The sequence below is a fragment of the Rhea pennata genome, unplaced genomic scaffold, assembly GCF_028389875.1.
Source record: "Rhea pennata isolate bPtePen1 unplaced genomic scaffold, bPtePen1.pri scaffold_33, whole genome shotgun sequence".
Classification (NCBI taxonomy): domain Eukaryota; kingdom Metazoa; phylum Chordata; class Aves; order Rheiformes; family Rheidae; genus Rhea; species Rhea pennata.
Genome location: NW_026907680.1, coordinates 901385 through 920647, shown reverse-complemented (window position 1 = coordinate 920647; position 19263 = coordinate 901385). Strand labels below are relative to the sequence as shown.

Sequence of the window (19263 nt, the reverse complement as noted above, 5' to 3'; positions counted from 1 at the left end):
GCAGCTGCGTGGCCTGTACATGGCCATCAGAAGTCAACAGAGGTAGGTGCTCCTGATGGAGGTCCTTCTTTTGCCAGCTTGCTTTCTGCCAAAGCATTGTGCTCTGGGCACTGGCTGTAGAAGGGCCCTTCCCATGGGTTCTGCTTAGCCTTGTCGGACTTTCCCTGGGGCTTTGCTTTCAGAAATGCCACTTGTGCACTAGTTTTACAATATATCTGTAACTCCTGCACTCTCCATGAACACACTGCTCTTTCTGGTGGCCATGGAAGCACTGAGCCTTTCTGTAATACGAGATGGAGAGTTTTTGCTCAGCTGTGTGATTATTCAGATGCTTGGTCTGAACAAGAAAGGGATGTTCAGCCTTGCTCAACTGCCTTTCAGAGCAAAAGGGTGCTGACAGGAAGGTTTAGGGAAAGGATGAGCGCAGGGACTGAGAAAAACGTTTCCTCCTGGTAAAACAGATGTATTGCAGCCCCCACTGCTCTCTCTCATCCTCCCTAGCAGGCTGACCGACACATTTCCCTAGAGTTTAGTGAGCTGCCTTCCCCTGGGCTTCCCTCCCTTGAATTCTCTATAGGCAGGAACTGCTCTCTTAACTCAGACTCTCGGCTCTTGCCCTCGACAAAAGCCTGCCAGAGCTTTTAGCCATTCTCCCCTATTCCCCCACAGCTGTTGTTGTGTAGAATGGAGGGGCTGCAGAGCAAGAGCAAGGGTTGTTTCTGCAATTCTGAGAGGCAGCTTCTTCTCTGAAGCATGGAAACATGGGCTGCCCTTGTGAGCAGCAAGATCCTTTCCTTGGCAGCATCTCACCTCTCTTTCTCACCTTTGCAGATGAAGGTGATGAGGGAATCAATGTTCACAGCCACTAGAGCGGCTCCTCTTTTGTCCTCTACTCCTCTTCCAAGTATTTTTCCAACGTGAGTACTTTGCCTTGCTTCTTTCCCCCCTGCCTGATGAAGGGAGCAGCCACCCAGCACAGGTTGGTTAGGGCTGCATTGCCAGGGCTGGGGCAGGCTGCTCTGAAAGTGCTTTGGGAGCAAGGCTTCCCAGCGGCTGAGTCCCAGTGACCTGCACGCATGCTCCGCCTTCATATGGGCTCTGTCTGTGGGGAAGGGTTCTTCAGAGCTCTGTGCTGGCTCCCACCTGCTCAGAGCTTTGTGCTTGACTGCCTTGATGCCTTTCTCCTTCTTTGACACTGGGAGCCCAGCAACCATCCATTGCCCATCCCTGAACACAGAGTCTTTGGGGCCATGGAGCAGTGGTTAATGCATGTGGCAGGACAGGGGTAGTGGTATGAGTTGGAGCCTGTCCTGTAGATGACCCTGCTTCTATCCTCACTGCATGGAGAGAAAGTCATGCTGTGGGCGAGCTTAGAGCTCTCTTTCGGGCATGATGTGCAGCCCTGAGTGTTTTATTTGGGGGTAGTCTTCACAGCTGTTGATGTACCTGCAGTCAGTGGAACCCCTGTGCTTCTGCTGCAGCACTGCCTTCTGCTGCAGAAGCAGGTGCCCAGCTTGTGAGGGGGGAGTGGAGATCCTACTCCCCCTGTGCTCATACCACCTCCCCGTGTGTATATTTGCAGTCCATTCCCAGTCTCCTCACAGTGCTCTGCACAGAATGCAGCAGCAGGTGGAAAGAAACCACGTCCAGAAGCTAGGGTACGTGCTACACAGCCTGTGAATGTAGGCCATCAGAACACAGGAGTGGTAAGTGTTCCTGACTGGGGTCCTTCTTGTGCTAGCCTGCATTCTGCAAATGCATTGTCCTGTGGTTGCTGGTTGTACAAGAGCCCTTCCAGTGCCCTTCTTTGAGCCCTGGCTGACTTTGTCCAGGGCTTTGAGTTCAAAGGCGGTGCTCTAGTTTTACAATGCATCTCTCAGTGCTGCACTCTCCATGAACACGCCTGTAGAGCCACTGGGGTCCTCTTTCTGGTGGCAGTGGAATTTCTGGTTCTTTCTGTGATAGAAGATGGGCAGTTTCTGCTTAGCTGCGTGATTATTGAGATGCTTGGTGCAAACAAGAAAGGGATATTCAGCCTTGTTCAGCTTTCCTTTGGGGCAAAAGGATGCTGACAGGAAGGTTCAAAACAAGGTTCAAAGGAGAGTGTAAGTAACCTTCCCTTCAAGAAAACCACCATGTTGAAGCCCGCACTTGCTGCTCCTGGAAGTGACAATGCCCTCCACAATTTATTTGGCAGCAGGAGACATCGGAGACTGATCCCATGGGAAAGGCAGGGAACCCTGCTCAGGCTGTGATGTAGCTGGGGAATGTTGTGGAGCCCCTTGCTCTTCTGCAGCTGGGGCTGCAGAGTCCCTGCCTGCAGCAGCCGTTGTCCGGCGGGGGGCCCAGGCCAAGCCAGAGCCAGGGGCCTGGTGATTGCCGAGGTCCTGCAGTCTCCAGATGCTGATGAGGAACATGTGGAGAGCAGCGGAGTGGACTTGGAAGTGGGGCACATTGCACAGTGTGGAGTTGTCTTGCAGGTGCAGGAGGGTGCTGAGAATCTGGCTGAAGAAAAGCCCAGTATTCAAAAGATCGTCCAATACCAGCTGGGAGAAGACAAGCAAGTGACCCTGAAGGTCTGCTTCTCCTGCCTAGAGGAAGAGGAGGAAGGACTGGACAGTCAAGAGGGGCCTTGCAAGACAGGGCAGGTATGTGGCAGCTCCAGGAGAAGCCTGGCAGAACTGAGGGGCAGTGAGGCAGCAAGGGGTGCCACTTGTAATCCCGGAGCCACTGTGCTGCCGAGAGCGTGCTGTGACTTTTCCTGACATGGGCTTGATGTGGCTTAAAGCCTGTCACTAAGTCCCTCTCCGCAGCCCCCAGCAAAAGCCCAGCACTGCTGTGGAGCTGAAGGGCTGTTTCTGCAAATGGGAGGAGGGTTGAGGGAGTAGGGGAGGAGATAAGCAGGAGGGCTCTGAGGCCGAGCGAGAGAGACAAGGTGCAACCCCATTGCCCCATGAGCAAGCCACAGGGCTGGCCTGGGCTCAGCCTTGCCTTCCAGCCAAGGGGGCAGCTGTTGAGTGGTGAGAATGGCCTTCAACAGTGGCACCTGCAAAATCTGAGTAGCTGAGCGCAAAGGGATGCTTCCAGTGTTGGTGTGCCCCTTTGCAAAGCTCTCCTTGACTGCTGAATACTGGACACAGGTACCCCCCAGTCTTGGTTCACAACAGATTAGCAGTGTCCAAACAAGGTCTCAAGTCCCATGACAGTCAATATAGCAAAACCATCAGCGAACACTAGCCTGCACTACTCTGCAGACTTTCTCAGCCTTTCTAGTGGGGCAGAACACAGCCTGTTCATTTCTACCTTCTTCCCAGGGGTTAGAAGAGCTGTGTGCAGAGACACAGCCAAGTAGCAGCAGGAGCAGCAGCAGCAGCACCAGCACTACTTGTGAGCCATGCGAGCACCCAGGAAGTTCTCTGAAGCTGAATTAAACCAACTGCCCCAAGTCGGGTGGCTCTTGGCTGGGTGTGCAGTGAGCTCGTGCGTTTGCAGCATGGGAACTTTGGAGAGGCCTGAAGAGCAGAGCTGAGGAGTCAGGGCTCAGGGGCTGCTGCCAGGGCAGCTCGCCGCCGCGGTCATGCTGTAGCTCTTTGGCTGCAGCTGTGGTGGCTGTGGCCTAGGGGTGTGCTGCGTCTTGTTGGTGCCGGAGAGAGGCGTGGAGAGGGCCGTGCCATGGCCAACGCATGTCCTGGGGCCAGGGGGCCTGTGGGGAGAGGAGGAAAAAGCTGCTGTACGCCTCTGAGGGGAGGAAGTGCTTGAGCCTGGGCCCCCCTTGCTGGGGCCCAGTGCTGGCGTCGTGGTGGGAGGGAACTGCCAGCTCTTGTGTGTGTCTTGGGTGCCCTTGAGTGCTGGGCTTTTGAGTGCTGGGCTTTTGCAGGTGTGAGGGGAAGAAGGCGGGTGCCCAGGGCCAGAAGGGGAAGCGGCCACCCCGGAGGCTTGGTGCCAGCAGCATCCATGGCCACCTGGGCTGTAGCACCCGGGAACTAGTGGAGTTGCAGAGACCGAGGGCAGGTAGGAAGGAGAGCAGCAGAGCCCAGAGGCTGGCCTTGAGGCGAGCAGGCTTCCCCTTCTGCAGAGACCTGCTAGGGGGACGCCAGGGGAGGCACCTCAGAAGGGCAAAGGAGCTCAAGAAAGCTGGCAGGCCTTTAAGCTGCTGAAGGAGAGCCTCCTCCAAGTGCCACTCTGCTCCACCTTGACACTCCAGCAAGCCCAAGTCAGGGCAAAGCCTGCGGCCCCTCACTAGCAATGGCGATTCTGGAGGACCAGGCTTCATCGTTCCATCTGGTGCGTGCGCATCTGCAAATGCAGGAGCTTTGCTTGAGAGCCTGCTCAGGGAGACTTTCATCAGCACTACATGAGGATTGAGTCCCCTTCTCTCTGCAGACTGACAAGCCTCGGTAAGGATCTGCACCTCAGACCAGCTTCTAGCCTCTTTGTCCTCCACACATTTTCCATTCCCCCCACAGCAGGAGAAAAAGCGAGAGAAAGCGCCCATCACAGAATCATTGAAGGGTGGAGGTTGGAAGGGGCCTCTGGAGATCATCTCGTCCAACCCCCCCTGCTCAAGCAGGGTCACCTACAGCACACTGCACAGAGTGGCCAAGCGTTAGACACTGTGTTTATCGATAACTGTGCGGTCTAGGCTTGTAGTTAATCTCCTTTTTTAGGCTTTCTTACTTTCAGGTTGGTGCTTGGGATCTGAGGCAAAGGCAGGAAGGGTTTTGGAGCAGCTGAGGTTGTCCGCTGGCCCGTGCTCACAGAGCGGTCTGCTGTAACTCGTTGTGCTCCCTTTCAGCGGCCAGCGGTGCTTTTATTCCTCCCTGCTCCTCGTGGTGAGGTTTGCAGGCAGGAGCAACACATTTGGCCAGGCTCTGGCGTGGGGCAGCCGGGGGGTGTGCCCGCACGCGGCCGTAGTGGGAGCCGAGCAGGGGAAGGGTACGGCCGGGTGTGGGCACGGCCGGTGGCGGCCAAGGCGGGCAGCAGGGTGCGGGGGGCGTCGCGGCTGCCGCGCTGGGGCCGCCATGGCGCCTGGCGCCGCTTGCGGCCGGGTCGGGCAGGCGCCATCGGCCGGGGCGTCCGGGGCGGCTGCGCGAGCGTCCCCCTGGCAACGGCGTCCCCCTGGCAACGGCGTCCCCGCCCCCACGGAACTGCCTCCAGTGACGTCACGGGTCCGCGCGACCAATCGTTGGAGGCGGCTGCGGTGAGGGCGGCTGCGGTGGGGGCGGCAGGCGGAGCCTGGGCCTGGGGCGGGGCCTGGGCGCCCTCGGGGGCGGAGCGGAGCGGAGCGGCGGTGTCGCCGCCCTCCCGGGGCGCCTGCTCGTTGCGGGGCCGAGTCTGCTTGTGGTCGGCGGGGTTTGGCTGCGGGGGAGCCGGGGCGTGCGCGCTCAGCGCCTGTCAACGAGGCCTGGGAGCGCGGCGGGCCGCTGGCAGGTGACAAGTGTCCGTGCGTGTCGTGGTGTGTGCCAGAGTGGGGGGGGTGTGGGGAAGGGTCTAGGGTGGTGGAGGTGGGAGAGGGCTGTGCGTGTGAAATCCTGTCATTTCAGTTAAACCGCGTGTTCTCTGAGGTAACTCTTGTATGTTTGTGTTCAGCGACGAAGTAGCTGAGAGGTTTTGAAGCCTGTGGCCGGGGGAGGCGTGGCAGTTTCCTGCGCTGATGGGAGGAGCAGGGAAAGTGGCCAGTGTTACTGCTGTTGTGTGCGGCATTTTGTGGCGTAAAGGCGGGGGGGTGTGCGGAGGGTCTGGAGACGGACACGGGCGGGGGTTTTCAGTAGGAAAGCGGCCGGGCTGTGCACGGGCGAACGTTGTTTTTCAAAAGCGGAGTCGTCTCCCCCGCCCCCCTCCCCCCCCCGCCGTTAACGGCATCTCCCCGGCAACGGCGTTCCCCCCCCCGCAGAACTGCTCCAGTGACGTCACGTCCGCGCGACCAATCGTTGGAGGCGGCTGCGGTGGGGGCGGCGGGCGGGGCCTGGGCCTGGGCCTGGGCCGCGGGGGCGGAGCGGAGCGGAGCGGCGGTGTCGCTGCCGACTCAGGGCCTGGCAGCGAGGCCTGGGAGTGCGGCGGGCTGCCGGCGGGTGACAAGCGCGCCCGCGCGCGTGTGTGTGTGTGTGGCATGGTGTGTGCTAGAGTGATGAGAGGAGTAGAATATGTAGGAAGCGTTATTTCTGTTACATAGGGCATTTTGTGGTGTAAAGGGGGGAGGGTGTGGGGAGGGTACAGAGCTGTCCTGAGCTGACAGAAGGAGATAGGTGGGTGTTTTCAGTAGGAAAACTGCCAGGTTGTGCAAGATGTTTTCTTGGTCTGTTTTCCTTGCTTGGAGAAGGCAGTGTTGCCTCAGCATTCCGAAAAATGCTATTTCTCAAAAACGCTGTTGGAATCTGGCTCTCTTTTCTGTCCTCTGTACCTCAGTGGAGAAAATGGAAACTGTTTCACTGTGAAGAGGTGACAGTGCTTATGCAGTTTATAAGAGGAATATTGTTTTGGGTTTTTTGTTTTTGTTTTTTGTTTTTTGTTTTTAAACCACTGAAGCTCATTCTTAACACTACACACGATTTGGTACCTCAATGTGAAGTCCTTTTATGTAATTTCTTTTTGCTTTTTTACTTTTTTAAAGGTCTTGTACAGAGTGAGAATCTAACTGTATATAAATTTTCAATCTTTAACTTTCTTTGTGTGCTTCCTGTTGCAGACAATGGCGGCAGAACAGATTTCTGCAGCTTCGCTCCTTGACAGGACTGTGAAGATTAGGAGGGAGGCTGAAGAGCGGAAAGTGGTCTGGGCCTGGGGCCTCCTTAATATGTCTGTTGGGGGGATGATATATACTGACATGTATGTTGATTGTTATATCTGACTCAACTAAGTAAAGCATTCTACTTTGTATATGCTTAAATATTTCATAGGACCCAGTTACTGTTAAATTGATCGCTTCTTCCTTTTCTTTTTAGGACTGGAAAACTTATAAGTTCCTATTACAACATCGCATTTTGGCCGCTCTGGTATATTGGTGAGTTGTCACAGCATGTGAATTAGTTTTAGGGAGGAGGGAAGGTTTCAGCCTTCATTCTTCTTGCTGGGGAAAGCATTTTTAAGGTTTGGGGTTTTTCGTTGTTGTTGTTGTTTTTTAATAACCAAGCTTCATTTTGTTTTCCTTTATCCCTTTTGGTGCTGTTGGAATTTCATCATTTTAGTGACAAGTAAGAAAGAGTGTGAAGAACAGGTTTCCTACCTTAAATGTGTTTAATGTGTGCAATAAGGCTTTGGGGAATAGTTGAAATAATAGCGTTGTGTTGTATTGTAGGGCTGCAGGACATTTCCAAATAATCAAATTTGGTTTCAAATGAGTAGGCTCAAAAGTAGTTGTATCTAATACTATTAGCGGATGAAAAGGAAGAAGAGTGAGAGCAATGTCAGGTAACGAGTGACAGAAGGTTTGGCAGAAGACACTTGATAAATAGCATGAAACTTCATTGCAGTGCTTTGTATCCTGTCTGGAAAATACCTTTCGCTTTTACAAATACATATTGTAGCAACAGAAATGAATTTCAATATAGAAAGGAAATTTATCTCTAATGGTTCTTGCATGAAAAGGAGAAGTTGTCTTACGTCCGTGCTCAGACTGGCAGTTATTGGTAGCCCTAACAATAAACTATTCTTGATTTGTGTATAAACTTGTTTTCTCAGATCATTTACTGTTACTCCTGTTTATGGTGCCTAGCATGATAAAAACCTTTGTGTTTGTTCTAGAGCTTACGCTTGTATCCCTGTTCAGTCTGAATGCCTTATTTGATTTTTGGATGTACTTCAAGTACACAATGGCACCAACTACCTTGGTCATGACTCGTAGACAGCAGATCCTTCTAGGGATGCAGAATGCAGGTAGGTGTTATAAATTATAAATACTTTTTTTAAAGATGATATCTTTCTCAAGCCCACGAATCTTTAGTGAAGTGAGTTCTCAGTTACGTCATCTGACAAGAGCAGTAAGATGAACTAACTGCAGCCTATAAAAATTCAAAATAAAAGTGATAAATTGATGAGCAATTAAGGGGAGAAGTGGAGAGGAAACAACCAATACAAAAGGAGAAAAGGAGAGTGGGCTGTTAAAGGGCAGTGAGAGAGACTTAAACTTTATGAAGCTGGACAAGGAATTTGTAACCTATAAATGGGATTGAGAACAAGGCAGAGTGTATAGGTTTGTATTTAAATTTGGTATCCTACTATCATCATACTGACTGGAGAGCGCCAAATTAGAAAGAGAAAAGAGACCTTAGTGTGCAGTCTGAAAATGACAGGCTAGAGAGCAGTTGCTCTGAAAAGTTCTGAACGTCTAAGTGATGTTGTAAAATATAGAAAAACTTGGCAGAGTTTGAAAATACAGCAAAAGCAAGGTGCTAGTACAATGTGTTACATACTACTAGGCTGCCTCCAGAGAAAGAGCGGCAGATACGGGAGTAGGGTTATATCACTGCAGCTGAGGAGTGTAATATCTGGGTTTGCACAGGTAAATGAGACATTAGATGTGCTAAAGACACATGAAGCAGGCAGGTAGAGTAGCTGACCAAATAAGTTAAATAATTGCCTCGGGCTATGCAAAGGTGCTTGGTAGAATTTAACTGAAATTTTAAATTGTAGAATTTGTATTGAATTATGATCACGTGTCCCAGTTTTCTGATTTTTATGTCTTTGGGGTTGACTGCTGAATCCTGTAGGGGTCAGACTAGAATAGTCTTTTTAGTGTCCTAGAATTTCCTTAAGGGAAGAGAGTTGTGTATGTGTGTTTTGCTGTGTATTTAAAGTGAGGAGGAGAGTTCTGGGCTGCTGCATGTACAGTGCTGATTGTGGTTTTTTTTGCTTATTGCAGCGGTACAAATAATTCCAGCACATGAGCTGGCAGCGAAGAAAGTCCCTTCTTCTACGCCTTCTCCTAGAGTCCAGGGTCAAACTGTGCTGAGTTACAGCCCATCCCGGCCCTTCAGGGCCAGTCCAAAGTTTACTTCTGGTTGTATCTCAGGGTACAGCCCTCAGCGGCAGGCTCTGTCAAGCAACAGCGCTTCTTATAGCAGTGCTTTAACCTATTCACCAAGCAGCAGCTACAGTAAGGTAATGACCAAGGTGGCTTCAAGGGGAACGGTTTGGCTTTGCTTATCGTGTCCTTGTGTTGTGCTGTAAGCCATTGGAGGTGTGCGGCGGGCAGTGGAGGGTCCTGTGTGTGTGTTCGCTTTGTTTGCAAAGCAGATGAAATTTGTCTTGTCAGTATTCATCCTCTTACCCTGGTGTTAATTTATTTGTTTTAGAGTAGCTAGTTTGTTTCAGAGCACAGCAAAAATAAGAAACTAGAATGTAACTACAAAATAGCAAAAACCTTCCCCCAAACGAGAGCATATTTTATAGCAGCAATCAGCAGAGTAATCAATTCTTATGCTGAGTCGATCTATTCATTTAGTTTATAAAGTCAAAATGGAACTCTCACTTTCCTCATGTGACACAACTGTTTGCTTTTGTTTCCCAAAGCTTTCCAGATTCAGCTCTTCTCCTACTGGTTCACCATATGCCTCAAGTGTTGGGCCAGTGGAAAGCACCGGGCTAAGGTCTCGTTACCACTTTTCACCAATGCGGTATAATTCCCGTATGAGTCAAGATGATGAAATCACAGACCGCAAGTCACTGCAAAAGTACCTTCGAAGCGAAGAAGAGAAACAGCGTAGACTTCAATTGGGTACGTAAATAACTTCATGTAGCCTGAAAAGCTTGGCAAGGAGGGGATGTTGGTTTTATTGATGAGGAGTGGATGAGAAAAGTTGGAAAAGATTCCTGCACAGAAAGAGAGCTGCTGAAGTACTAGTCTATATTATAGATATACTAATAATCTCTGTAGCATTTGTTGTGTATAGTGGACTACAATGAGTTGAAGGGCTTTATCACCTCGATGAGAGGGATATTTTGTGGAGAAGGCAGTTGAGCTAAAGGTGGTGAATTACCTGCAGGCAGTTTTTGTCTGGGATAGGGACAGTGCCTTATTAATATAAAGATGAAATCAGTGTTTATGCAGACAGATTTTGGTGTATGTATTTATGATAATTCATGAGCACATCTCTCCTGTCAAAGCCTTAATATAGTGACCTATTGCCTGCAGTGTTGCTTCTGTGATTACTTGGTGATAATTTTATGGCTGTTCAATGTCATTTCAGCAAGTTCATGTTCCAGCTCTCCTTCCAGCAGCCCAACCTTTTGGAACTACAGCCGTTCCTTAGTAGAGCAAGCACAGGTGCTGAGAAAGTACCAGTATCAGGTGGCTTGCATGCCCCAAGCTCCATCAGCACACAAGGACGAAGCTCGTCTGAGCTCTCCACTGACTGCAGAAGAAGTAAGCTCAGCACCAAAGGAGCCAAGAGAGAAAAACAGGGCTCTAAAATATGTGGCTCCATCCAAATGTGAACTCCGTCAACGGTGCTAGAAAGGGAGAAATCCTATAGCATTTAACCATCTTCATACAGCTTGTAAGACTTTTTGCCACAAGGGGTATACATTTCAAATTCCGGACTGTAAAATTTTACAATTGTAAAATTGTAAAATGATTTCTTCCTTGGTGAGCAAGGTACCTGTGTTTAGGTGGAAAAGTGACTCCTGAGAGAATTTCAGGTTTCATGCTTTGTGGTCTTTGTAATTAACTAATACTCACCGTGTAGGCCACGGTGGAAAGCTGGAAACTTCTGTTGGTTTGGCCAACTCTTCAGAATTATTTTATCTGAAGTTGTTTAATATTACTGTGTGTCTGAGAACAGACAGACTTCGAGTTCAACTCAAGAATGGTGGTTGCGGAACTTTTGTTTACCATTTTGTACTCTGGATAAAATAAACTTGTGACATAAAAAATGACTGGAAACTGACCTGTACCTAATGTAGTGAAATAGTTGAAGGTGTGTAAAATTGTTCTCCTTTACATTTGTGTCTGGAATAAGTCTGATTCAAAAGAATGTCATTAACGTAGCTTTTAATTAAATTTGATCTGTTTTCTTTATGTCGTACATTAACTTAGTCTACCCTGCAACTTGGACCAATTTTATCCTAACAGAGCAGGGAACGCAAAACTGTGCGTTTGGACTCACGGGAGATTTAGTGTACTGTGAACAGAGAGTAGGAGAGTAGTATGGTAAGCTACTGTAGAATTCACATGATACAGCCATTAGATGAGAGTTCTGGAACAAATGCAATTTGAATTATGTGCTGTGGCTGCGGTCAGAAAACATCTTAGGGCCTAAAAACTCTTTAGTATTCTGTTAGGTTGCTGTATGTAGGTAATAATGTTCTTTCCATAGGTTTGGGCAAGGGTGATTGTGAATCGACGACAGCTTGATTACCTGGATTCCTGGACCGCTAGGTTCAGAAGTGTAAGTCCGGTCCCTATGAACTGCCTGTTCTTGCTGTTAGAATAGGTACAGCAGAATGAAAAAGTACCTCAGTGCTCCCTGTATACCTAAGGAAGTGAGAAGAATTACATATTTGAGTCTATTTGAGGATTAGGGTGGGCTTGGACATGGAGACTAAAACAGCATGCTTGTAACAAAGAAGTATTAAGACACATTTTCAACCTGAACTTTTGCACTTGCTGGCCTAGGTGTTTTCTGTTCTGAAAACTTCACAGTTGTAAAGTTCACCCACCTTTGAATGAAGACACGTGCATCTTAACACACAGTGGATGTGAAAAGACTTGTTTTTTCTTTCTACGACCCAAATTTCTGAATTTTTTCTCGTTTTTTTCTCCTGTATTTCAAACTCCTTCTGGACTCAAATAAATCATGGGAAATGCCAGCCCGTTGACTTTTTCCAACAGCCTTGAGGAGTGTAATAAGAAAACAAAGAGAAAATTTTGGTCTTAGGCAATTGCTTTGGCAAAGGAAATACAATCACATACTATGACAAAATAATTTGTAAGCCTAACTTTGAATTACCCCTTCAGTCAGCAACTATCACATATGTAGTTCTTCTAAGTAGTGGGACGAGTGAAAAGTAAAAGATTTCTATGAGATGTGGGGTTATGACTGTTCTGTACCAGATTCCTAAGCATCTGTTCATAAACCTACAGGCAGCTTGGCTTCAGTTCCCAAACTGTGTCACATACAAGTGTCACATACTGTGTTTATCAGGCCCTTCATTTCCTGAAAGGGTTTTGAGAGGGAGTGGACCCATGAAAGTTTAAATTACCACTATGAGTGTCGTGCAGTGCCTCAGAATACCCCTTTTCTCATTGTTCAGGAAAGCTTTATCAGTATCACTGCTTTCTGGAGATTTGTTTTCCCAAGTCCTCTATAGTGAATTTTTGGCATTTTAGAGGGTGTTTCTAGAGCCAATCACCCCTATCTAAATTGATACTCTTTAATTACTTTTCCTCCTTGGTTGACTTCAAAGTTCCTGTTGTTAAACTCCTTTGTGATTGTAACAGTGATGCTGACTAGAGAGTAAACTAACATTTTTGTCACATTCTTGTTGCTTCTAAGCTTTTTAATTTTTGCATTTCTCTTTCCTAGTGGATTAATGAGACTATTTTAGTGCCACTTGTACAAGAGATTGAGTCTGTGAGCAGTCAGCTGAGAAGAATGGGGTACCCAGAAATGCAGGTTGGAGGTATGATGATAGAGTAACTGGGGGGTTCCCTGTGGTGGTTGGTAGCAGGCCACCCCATAGCAGGGCACTGCATAGGTAGTATAGAAAACAAGTCTGCTAAGAATTACGGTTCCGTTTCCTGTTTGTACTGGTGTGATCTTTGCTTCATGTAATGCATTTTACTAAACTGGAAGGATTCTTCATAGGATTTCTGGAAATACTGATAAAGGCATGCTGATGCTGCAATAGCATAAAATTCTTAAGCCTCTTGTTTCCTCTGAATTCATTCCTGGAGAGTTAAAGGCTCAGATTAACATCCTTGTATCTTAAACTGTCAGAAAACTATCACACGTTGCAAGGATGGTTGCCTGTCAGCCCTCTCTGTGTACGTTAGTATGTGTCTTTCCAAACTTCCTTAAAATCAGCTACTTCCTGAAAAACCTATTGCTGTTCCTTCCTTAAATTGTTACCTGCTATCTTGTCTGAAAGCAAACAGGCCACAAAAAGTTTTATGAAAACTTAGATGTGATACATTGTATCCAAATAGTGTTTAAGAACTGAGAAGTCATCTTATGACTGTGATAATAATAAATCTATAGACCTAGGAAGTATTTATTTATTTATGTATTTTAACTTAAATTAATTCTGTTATCACAGGCGATTAATCGTTTGCATTTAAGATCTAAGATCATTTTAAGGTTAAGATACATTAAAGTTTATTTATTTATTTATTTTAACTTAGAATAGTTCTGTTATCAGAGATAGGCTATTAATCGTTTGCATTTAAGATCTAAGATCATTTTAAGGTTAAGATACATTAAAGATTATTTAAGTACTAGGAGTAGCACTAAGTGGGGTTGGGGAGGATAATCTCAGGTGTATTTTGGAGAGCTATGGGCATTAGAAGAAAAGATCTTTTGGTTGGGGCAGTTGGTTTTTGCTGTTTTGGGGTTCCCCCCCCCTCCTTTTTAAGCATTTTGATGAGCTAGAATTCTAGCTAAAATTTCATAGTGCAACTCTGAAGGAACTCCTTCCATTGCCTTATCACATGCATATCCTCCTCAATCAAGAGCAGGATTTGATAGGCTTCATTTAAACAAAGCCTACTTTTTTTTTTTTTTTTTGGGGGGGCCTGTTTGTAGTCTGTCCTCAAGATCTGCATCTTATCACTTACTGACCTCATCTCCACCTTGCTGCTCTCCTACTGCTCTTTAAAATGGATGTTACTTCTTCCCTTTTTCACACCATATGTTTCTGTTTTCTTATGGAATGCAAGCCCTTCAGATAAGGGTCTGTCGTCTTTTGCGACCGCACAGTGCTGCATAGCGTTTATGTTCTGTGGTTTAAGGGAGACAGCTAGTACTTCACTGGGATTGGAAACAAACATTTGGAGTATTGGATAAGCTGTTAACTTTGTATAAATCTTAGTAAATTATCTTAGTAAGTTACCTTAGTAAATAGTGAGACAAAAAAGCCAGTTCCTCCTTGTAACATTGCATTTGTTAATGCCTTGTAAGGGAGAATGTTCAAATTTATGTCGTGGATGCAGATGTCGTGCTGGCTCTTGTCGCATGCTGAAGCCAGCATCAGCAATCTGAAACAAGCAGCGCTTGTTAAAGCTCCAGTCATGCCAACTCTGTACACTGTAATGCAGTATTTGGATATTGCAGCGAACCAAGAGTATTTGGTGGAAAGGGTCAAAGGTATGTGGTCAACCATACTGACTTTAAAACGTTTCCGTTAGCTGGGTCAAGCGTCGGCGGTGTCAGATACCCCGTCAATTAAGAGGTTTGAACTACAGTCACAGCGGGGAGAAGAGCTGCTTTTCAAGTAGCAGAGGTAGTTTTTGCAACTTCCTCTTTTCAGACCAATGTAATGATGTGGGACTTGGCATGGAAGTTTTTATTTCTTCTCTCAGTTTGGGGTGTGAAGTGTCCTATTTAATCCCTTCATTAATTACCAATAAAAAATACCTTGTAAACTCCACTCCCCTAACTTTATAAGCACTTCCTTAGTTTAATTTTTCCTATTTTGTGCACTGAAAATACATGCAGTGTTCTTGAAGCTAGTGTCAAATATGTCCTCCTTGCACCTTCAACCTCCAGTAGCTGAATAAATTTTGTTTTTTCAGAGCTTTCTCAGGGAGGATACATGAGCTCATTCCGATGGAACAGAGGAGGAGATTTCAAGGGCCGTAAGTGGGATGCTGACTTGCCCACTGACTGTGCTGTAAGTTTTCAAAGAAGGCTTAATATAACTTCCTAAAGTGTGTCTTTCAGGGTAGATTTTTGTGTGTGGTAGCAATTAAGTCTTTTGAGGAACATGGTCAAAATCCTGTTTGCCTCCCTATCCTTATAATCCCATTGTAGTCAGTGAAATTATGCAAGGAATAATGCCAATGGGATTGGACATTGTGCAGATCACAAAAATGCGATTTCATGTCTTAGTCTTAAGCCAGCCTCTTATTTAGACTCATCTGAGATGTCAGTCAGGTAACTGTTTTGGGAGCAACCTGACAGAAGGTAGTGGATTTGTTAGAGCAATATTCTACCTTATTAAAAAAAAAAAAAAAAAGAAAAAAAAAAGAAAAGAAAAAAAGTCTGCTTTAACCAAACCTCATAATTTCTCATGCAAGATGAACCTTAAAATTTTCCTTTGCTGTAATGGTTAGAAGAACGAACGGATTAAGTGGCGTGTCTTGATGTTTATTTAATTCAGTAATATTTCTTGAGAGATCCACAGGGATTACATTATCTTACTTGAGAACAGACTTGTAGTCATGCTTAGCCAATTAATGCAAAAGGTCAGGAGAAAGCACTTCAGTGAATACAGTGACTTGAAAATTCAACTGAAATAGTTAAAAGAAAGGCCACAAGATAATCCAGGGAGTGGAGAACAAGCTTCACGTGTGACTCTTCAGTTGAACTCTGTATTTGAAAGGAGAGTTCAGGTGATTTGATTCCCTCTGTAGATGTTCAGTTACTGGGGAGAAGCAGAAAGAAGATTCATATGCAAGTTTTACAACCTTGCTGACAAAGATGCAACAAGATTGAATTGCTGGAAGCTAAAGCTGAGCAAAATCTGTCTTGAAATAAGATTTGATTTTCTAGTTGTGAAGATGACTAAATATTTGGGACTGACAAGCTGGGAAGCAGCTCTGGCTATCTTGGTAGACAGCAAGCTGAGCAGTTTGAAAGTATTAAAGACCGTAACACAGACCATCACACCCTGAATTCATTGTCTTTTAATGAAACCAGCTAAGAGAGATAGTACTGCACAATGTACTAAACTTGTAAAGATTCTGGGAAAGAAGTTCTGATATAACAGATGAAATTAATATTGAACACTTGTCTCGAAGCTTTGGCATTAACTTAAGACAATAAGTGCCAAATGAAGAGTTTTTAACGGTAATGTTAGTCTCATTGCATGCAACTTAAAGCAATAATTTCCGCTAGACCTCTTGAGGCTTTGGGCATTTAGCCCATAGAAATTCTTCTGTCTGCCAAACAAATCCTATGTTGAACACAGGAGGTATCATACTACAGAGTAATTTGGTCACGCTGCACCCAAAGAATGTTGAGAAGTCTACTGTAAGAGTTAAAACACAACATGCAGTACTGCGATTTTCTCGCTGTTAGCTAAGAAGATACTTGTTCTAGGACTTTCTTCCAAAATGTTGAGAGCTGGTAAGATTCATGAGCAGTCCAAGTTTGTCCATTGATTTTGTTTTGCCATTTTTGACAAGAGAGGAGCAACTTGCTGGGTAAGTGTAGTGTTTGGAAAAGTTGTCATTAGATCGGATCGGCCTCTCTAAGCCAAATCTTTGCAGCTAGCGTAGAAACCGTCATGAAATCAGGTATCTTGTAGTTTGTCCTACATATGCTATTCAGATCTGTGACTCTGCAAATTCTGTGAGATGTGAAGATAGTTACTTGTATGTCAGGAGTTCAGTTCACATGCAGCACCTTTTTAACGTGTTGTGACTGAAAGGGTTTCATTTACAGGAAGAATAAACTTGTCTTGACATCTGTGGCGTGCCCTGGACCATTGAATTCAGTGCTCTAAGTGTTAAGCTGCCTTGGGCTTCTAAACATAGTGGAATTAATTAAGTCCATGATGCAGCAACAGACTCTCAAATACCCTAACTAATGTCTGAGATTATGGAAAGAAAGCTGCTGTCCTGTCAGTCTTCTTAATGATACTAAAATGAGATTTGTTTTTGTTTGCACAGATCCTTATGCACATATTCTGCACTTACCTCGATGCCAGACTGCCCCCTAGCCCCAAATACCCTGATGGCAGAACCTTCACTGCCCAACACTTTGTTCAAACACCAGATAAACCAGGTATTGGCATTCTTGGACTGCTTGTTTAGCTGCTGTTTACTGCTTGGATCCCATCAGCGCTCTTAAAATCCCTATCTTATTTTAAAACTTTAATTCACAGACATTACAAATGAAAATGTATTTTGCATCTACCAAAGCAACATCAATCCACCCCACTATGAGCTGATCTACCACCGCCAGGTCTACAATCTGCCCGAGGTATGATCGCGTTAGTTTTTTCTGCTGTCAGGAAACCTTGAGCAGACCTGATCTGTTTCTTTTTCATTCTTCCTTTTCCTTTGGAACTAGCCACATCTATTGAATATGTAGGCTGGCTCAGTGCAGAAAGCAAATGTTACCACGATCTTTGGCCATCGTGTGGTATTTAGTCTGCTGCTGAACGATAGCTTCAGTGCCTAACTTAGGTACATCAGTGCCCAGGCAGCAGCTTCCTCTTGTTGTTTATTTTCTGATGATTTATTCTAAAATCCTAATTTATGTAAGCTCTGAGGTGTGTTGCTATTCCTCAGTGCCAACGAGACTGATGCTTGTCTGTAAGAGTTTTTGGAGGGAAACATCTAATCTCAATATCAAAATACTAGACTTTTCCTGTACATCTTGATTTTATGATTGAGCCCCGATTGTGACTTGATTTTCTGATTTCAGAAAAGCTCTTTTAAAAAGCATTTAAAAATATTTGAGGGTGATAATCCATCTAGAAAACAAGCTTGGTCTTTTTCTGGTGTTTGCCTAATTGAAAGATAAGAATTGAGGCAAAACCCCAGCAGTCTAAGCTGTAATACCATTTCGCGAGGTCTCTGTTATAGTTTTTTCTCATCTCTGATGATATAACAGGCCGACAGGGCGCACACTGCAGTATATGTATCTTGCAAAAAGTTTTGAAGGAAAAATTGTGCTGCTCCACCTAAGATCAGGACAGGGGATGACAGTTGTTTTAAATAAGACATTCTAAGATATTAGTATGTTTGTTTGCATGTGATTTCATTTCCAAGTTTTTTTCTCTTCCCGTGGTATTCAGGGCAGAAACAACATGTTCCATACATTGCTTATGTTTCTGTACATCATAAAGACAAAAGAATCTGGGATGCTTGGGTAAGTGTCAAACGTTCCGTATCATTGCGCTGCGCATGAGATCTGAGCAGGAGCTTTCTGTTTTGAAATACCGTAACTGAAGTTGCTATCATAGGACGACACTGATGGAATTAAAATGCTCTTCTCATTTTAAGTAATGGCTGCCTTTTTACAAAATCATGTAAGTTTTGTGTGCACGAGCATGCAGGAAATGTTTTGTGCTTTTCTTTGGTCTTGTGCTGGCTGAAAAATCCTGTGGAGTCCATGCTGCGGAATAGTGGCCTTGGCCAGACAACCAGGTTGCTACCTTCTTGCTAGAAGTACTGTGCTATTTATAAACAGGAGACAGACACTGCCATAGTGCTGTAATCTCTTGGTTTTGGCATAACAAGAGGAGTTTCGAGTGCACAGTGAAAGCTGCACTGACATAAAAGCAATGTCCGGACTTTTTTGTTCTGAAAGAGCTGTCTTTAATTCGAGGTGAAACACGATACCTACATAAATGTTAAAATGCTGATGTGTGGGATTGGCAGTTTTTCTTGTAATGAAGATTTGTTTTAAATAGGAGCTTTAACTTACTTGTGTCTTATCGTTATAATGCTGTTTTTGCAGGCGAGTGAATTTTGGTGCATCAGGAGTCAACGTTCTAGGGGTGTTTGGAGAGTAACATCTCTAGCAGGACTGCAGCTCAGAAGAACGATCCTGCTTCTCCGACAAGACGAACTGAGCAGCATCGTTTCACTTGTTGCCTTGAATATGGACTATGAAATGGGATAATTTAAACTCTGCTTTATGGACAGAGGGGAAATGTTTGTAATTTCTGTACAGTTTTGGGGAGGATACTCTGTAAAACGTTGTATTGTTTTTTACTGATGAAATGTATCTAAACAGGAACTCCAGGCAGGTCTTTTCTATTTGGCTCCTCACCTTAACAAATCATATTTAAAACCCCCTTGCTATTTCTCTTGCATTTACTCTTCAAGCACTCTAAAGAGCTTAACTGCCCGCAGGGCTCAGCAATGAACCCGCGCTTGCCGCATTTGGGGGTGGAATGCAGCAGCGCAGCTGGGACGTGTCTCCCGCAGTTGTACCCAGCCGCTCGCTGGCGAGCAGTCCCTTGAAAAGACAGTTACTGCAACGCGGCCAACTGCCGGATTCACAAGATCCAAGAGATTCCAGACGGGCATAACAGGCGCCAAGTTAGCGCTTACACCGATTTTTGGTTAATTTAATTAGATGCGATCTGAAA

At 45.7% G+C, this 19263-nt stretch overlaps 1 protein-coding gene across 1 annotated transcript; it reads left to right on the top strand.

Moving 5' to 3' along the window:
- The first annotated feature begins 5021 nt into the window (after positions 1-5021).
- LOC134154671 (transmembrane protein 209-like) lies at positions 5022-18681 on the top strand. Its single transcript, XM_062601350.1, has 16 exons — positions 5022-5048; positions 5894-5945; positions 6699-6825; positions 6942-7000; positions 7741-7872; positions 8858-9096; positions 9508-9716; positions 10189-10360; positions 11313-11384; positions 12522-12618; positions 14178-14300; positions 14729-14826; positions 16829-16943; positions 17044-17141; positions 17962-18035; positions 18627-18681. The coding sequence occupies exons 1-16, from the start codon at positions 5022-5024 to the stop codon at positions 18679-18681; spliced, it is 1749 nt and encodes a 582-aa protein (XP_062457334.1).
- Positions 18682-19263: the final 582 nt, after the last annotated feature.

Bases quoted from the DNA above. Each gene is read 5' to 3' on its own strand.
- LOC134154671 (XM_062601350.1), top strand. From the start codon at position 5,022: ATGGCGCCTGGCGCCGCTTGCGGCCGG. The intron at 10,361-11,312 runs GTAAGCTCAGCA...TTCTTTCCATAG, and splicing joins CTCCACTGACTGCAGAAGAA to GTTTGGGCAAGGGTGATTGT. The intron at 12,619-14,177 runs GTATGATGATAG...CGCATGCTGAAG, and splicing joins CCCAGAAATGCAGGTTGGAG to CCAGCATCAGCAATCTGAAA.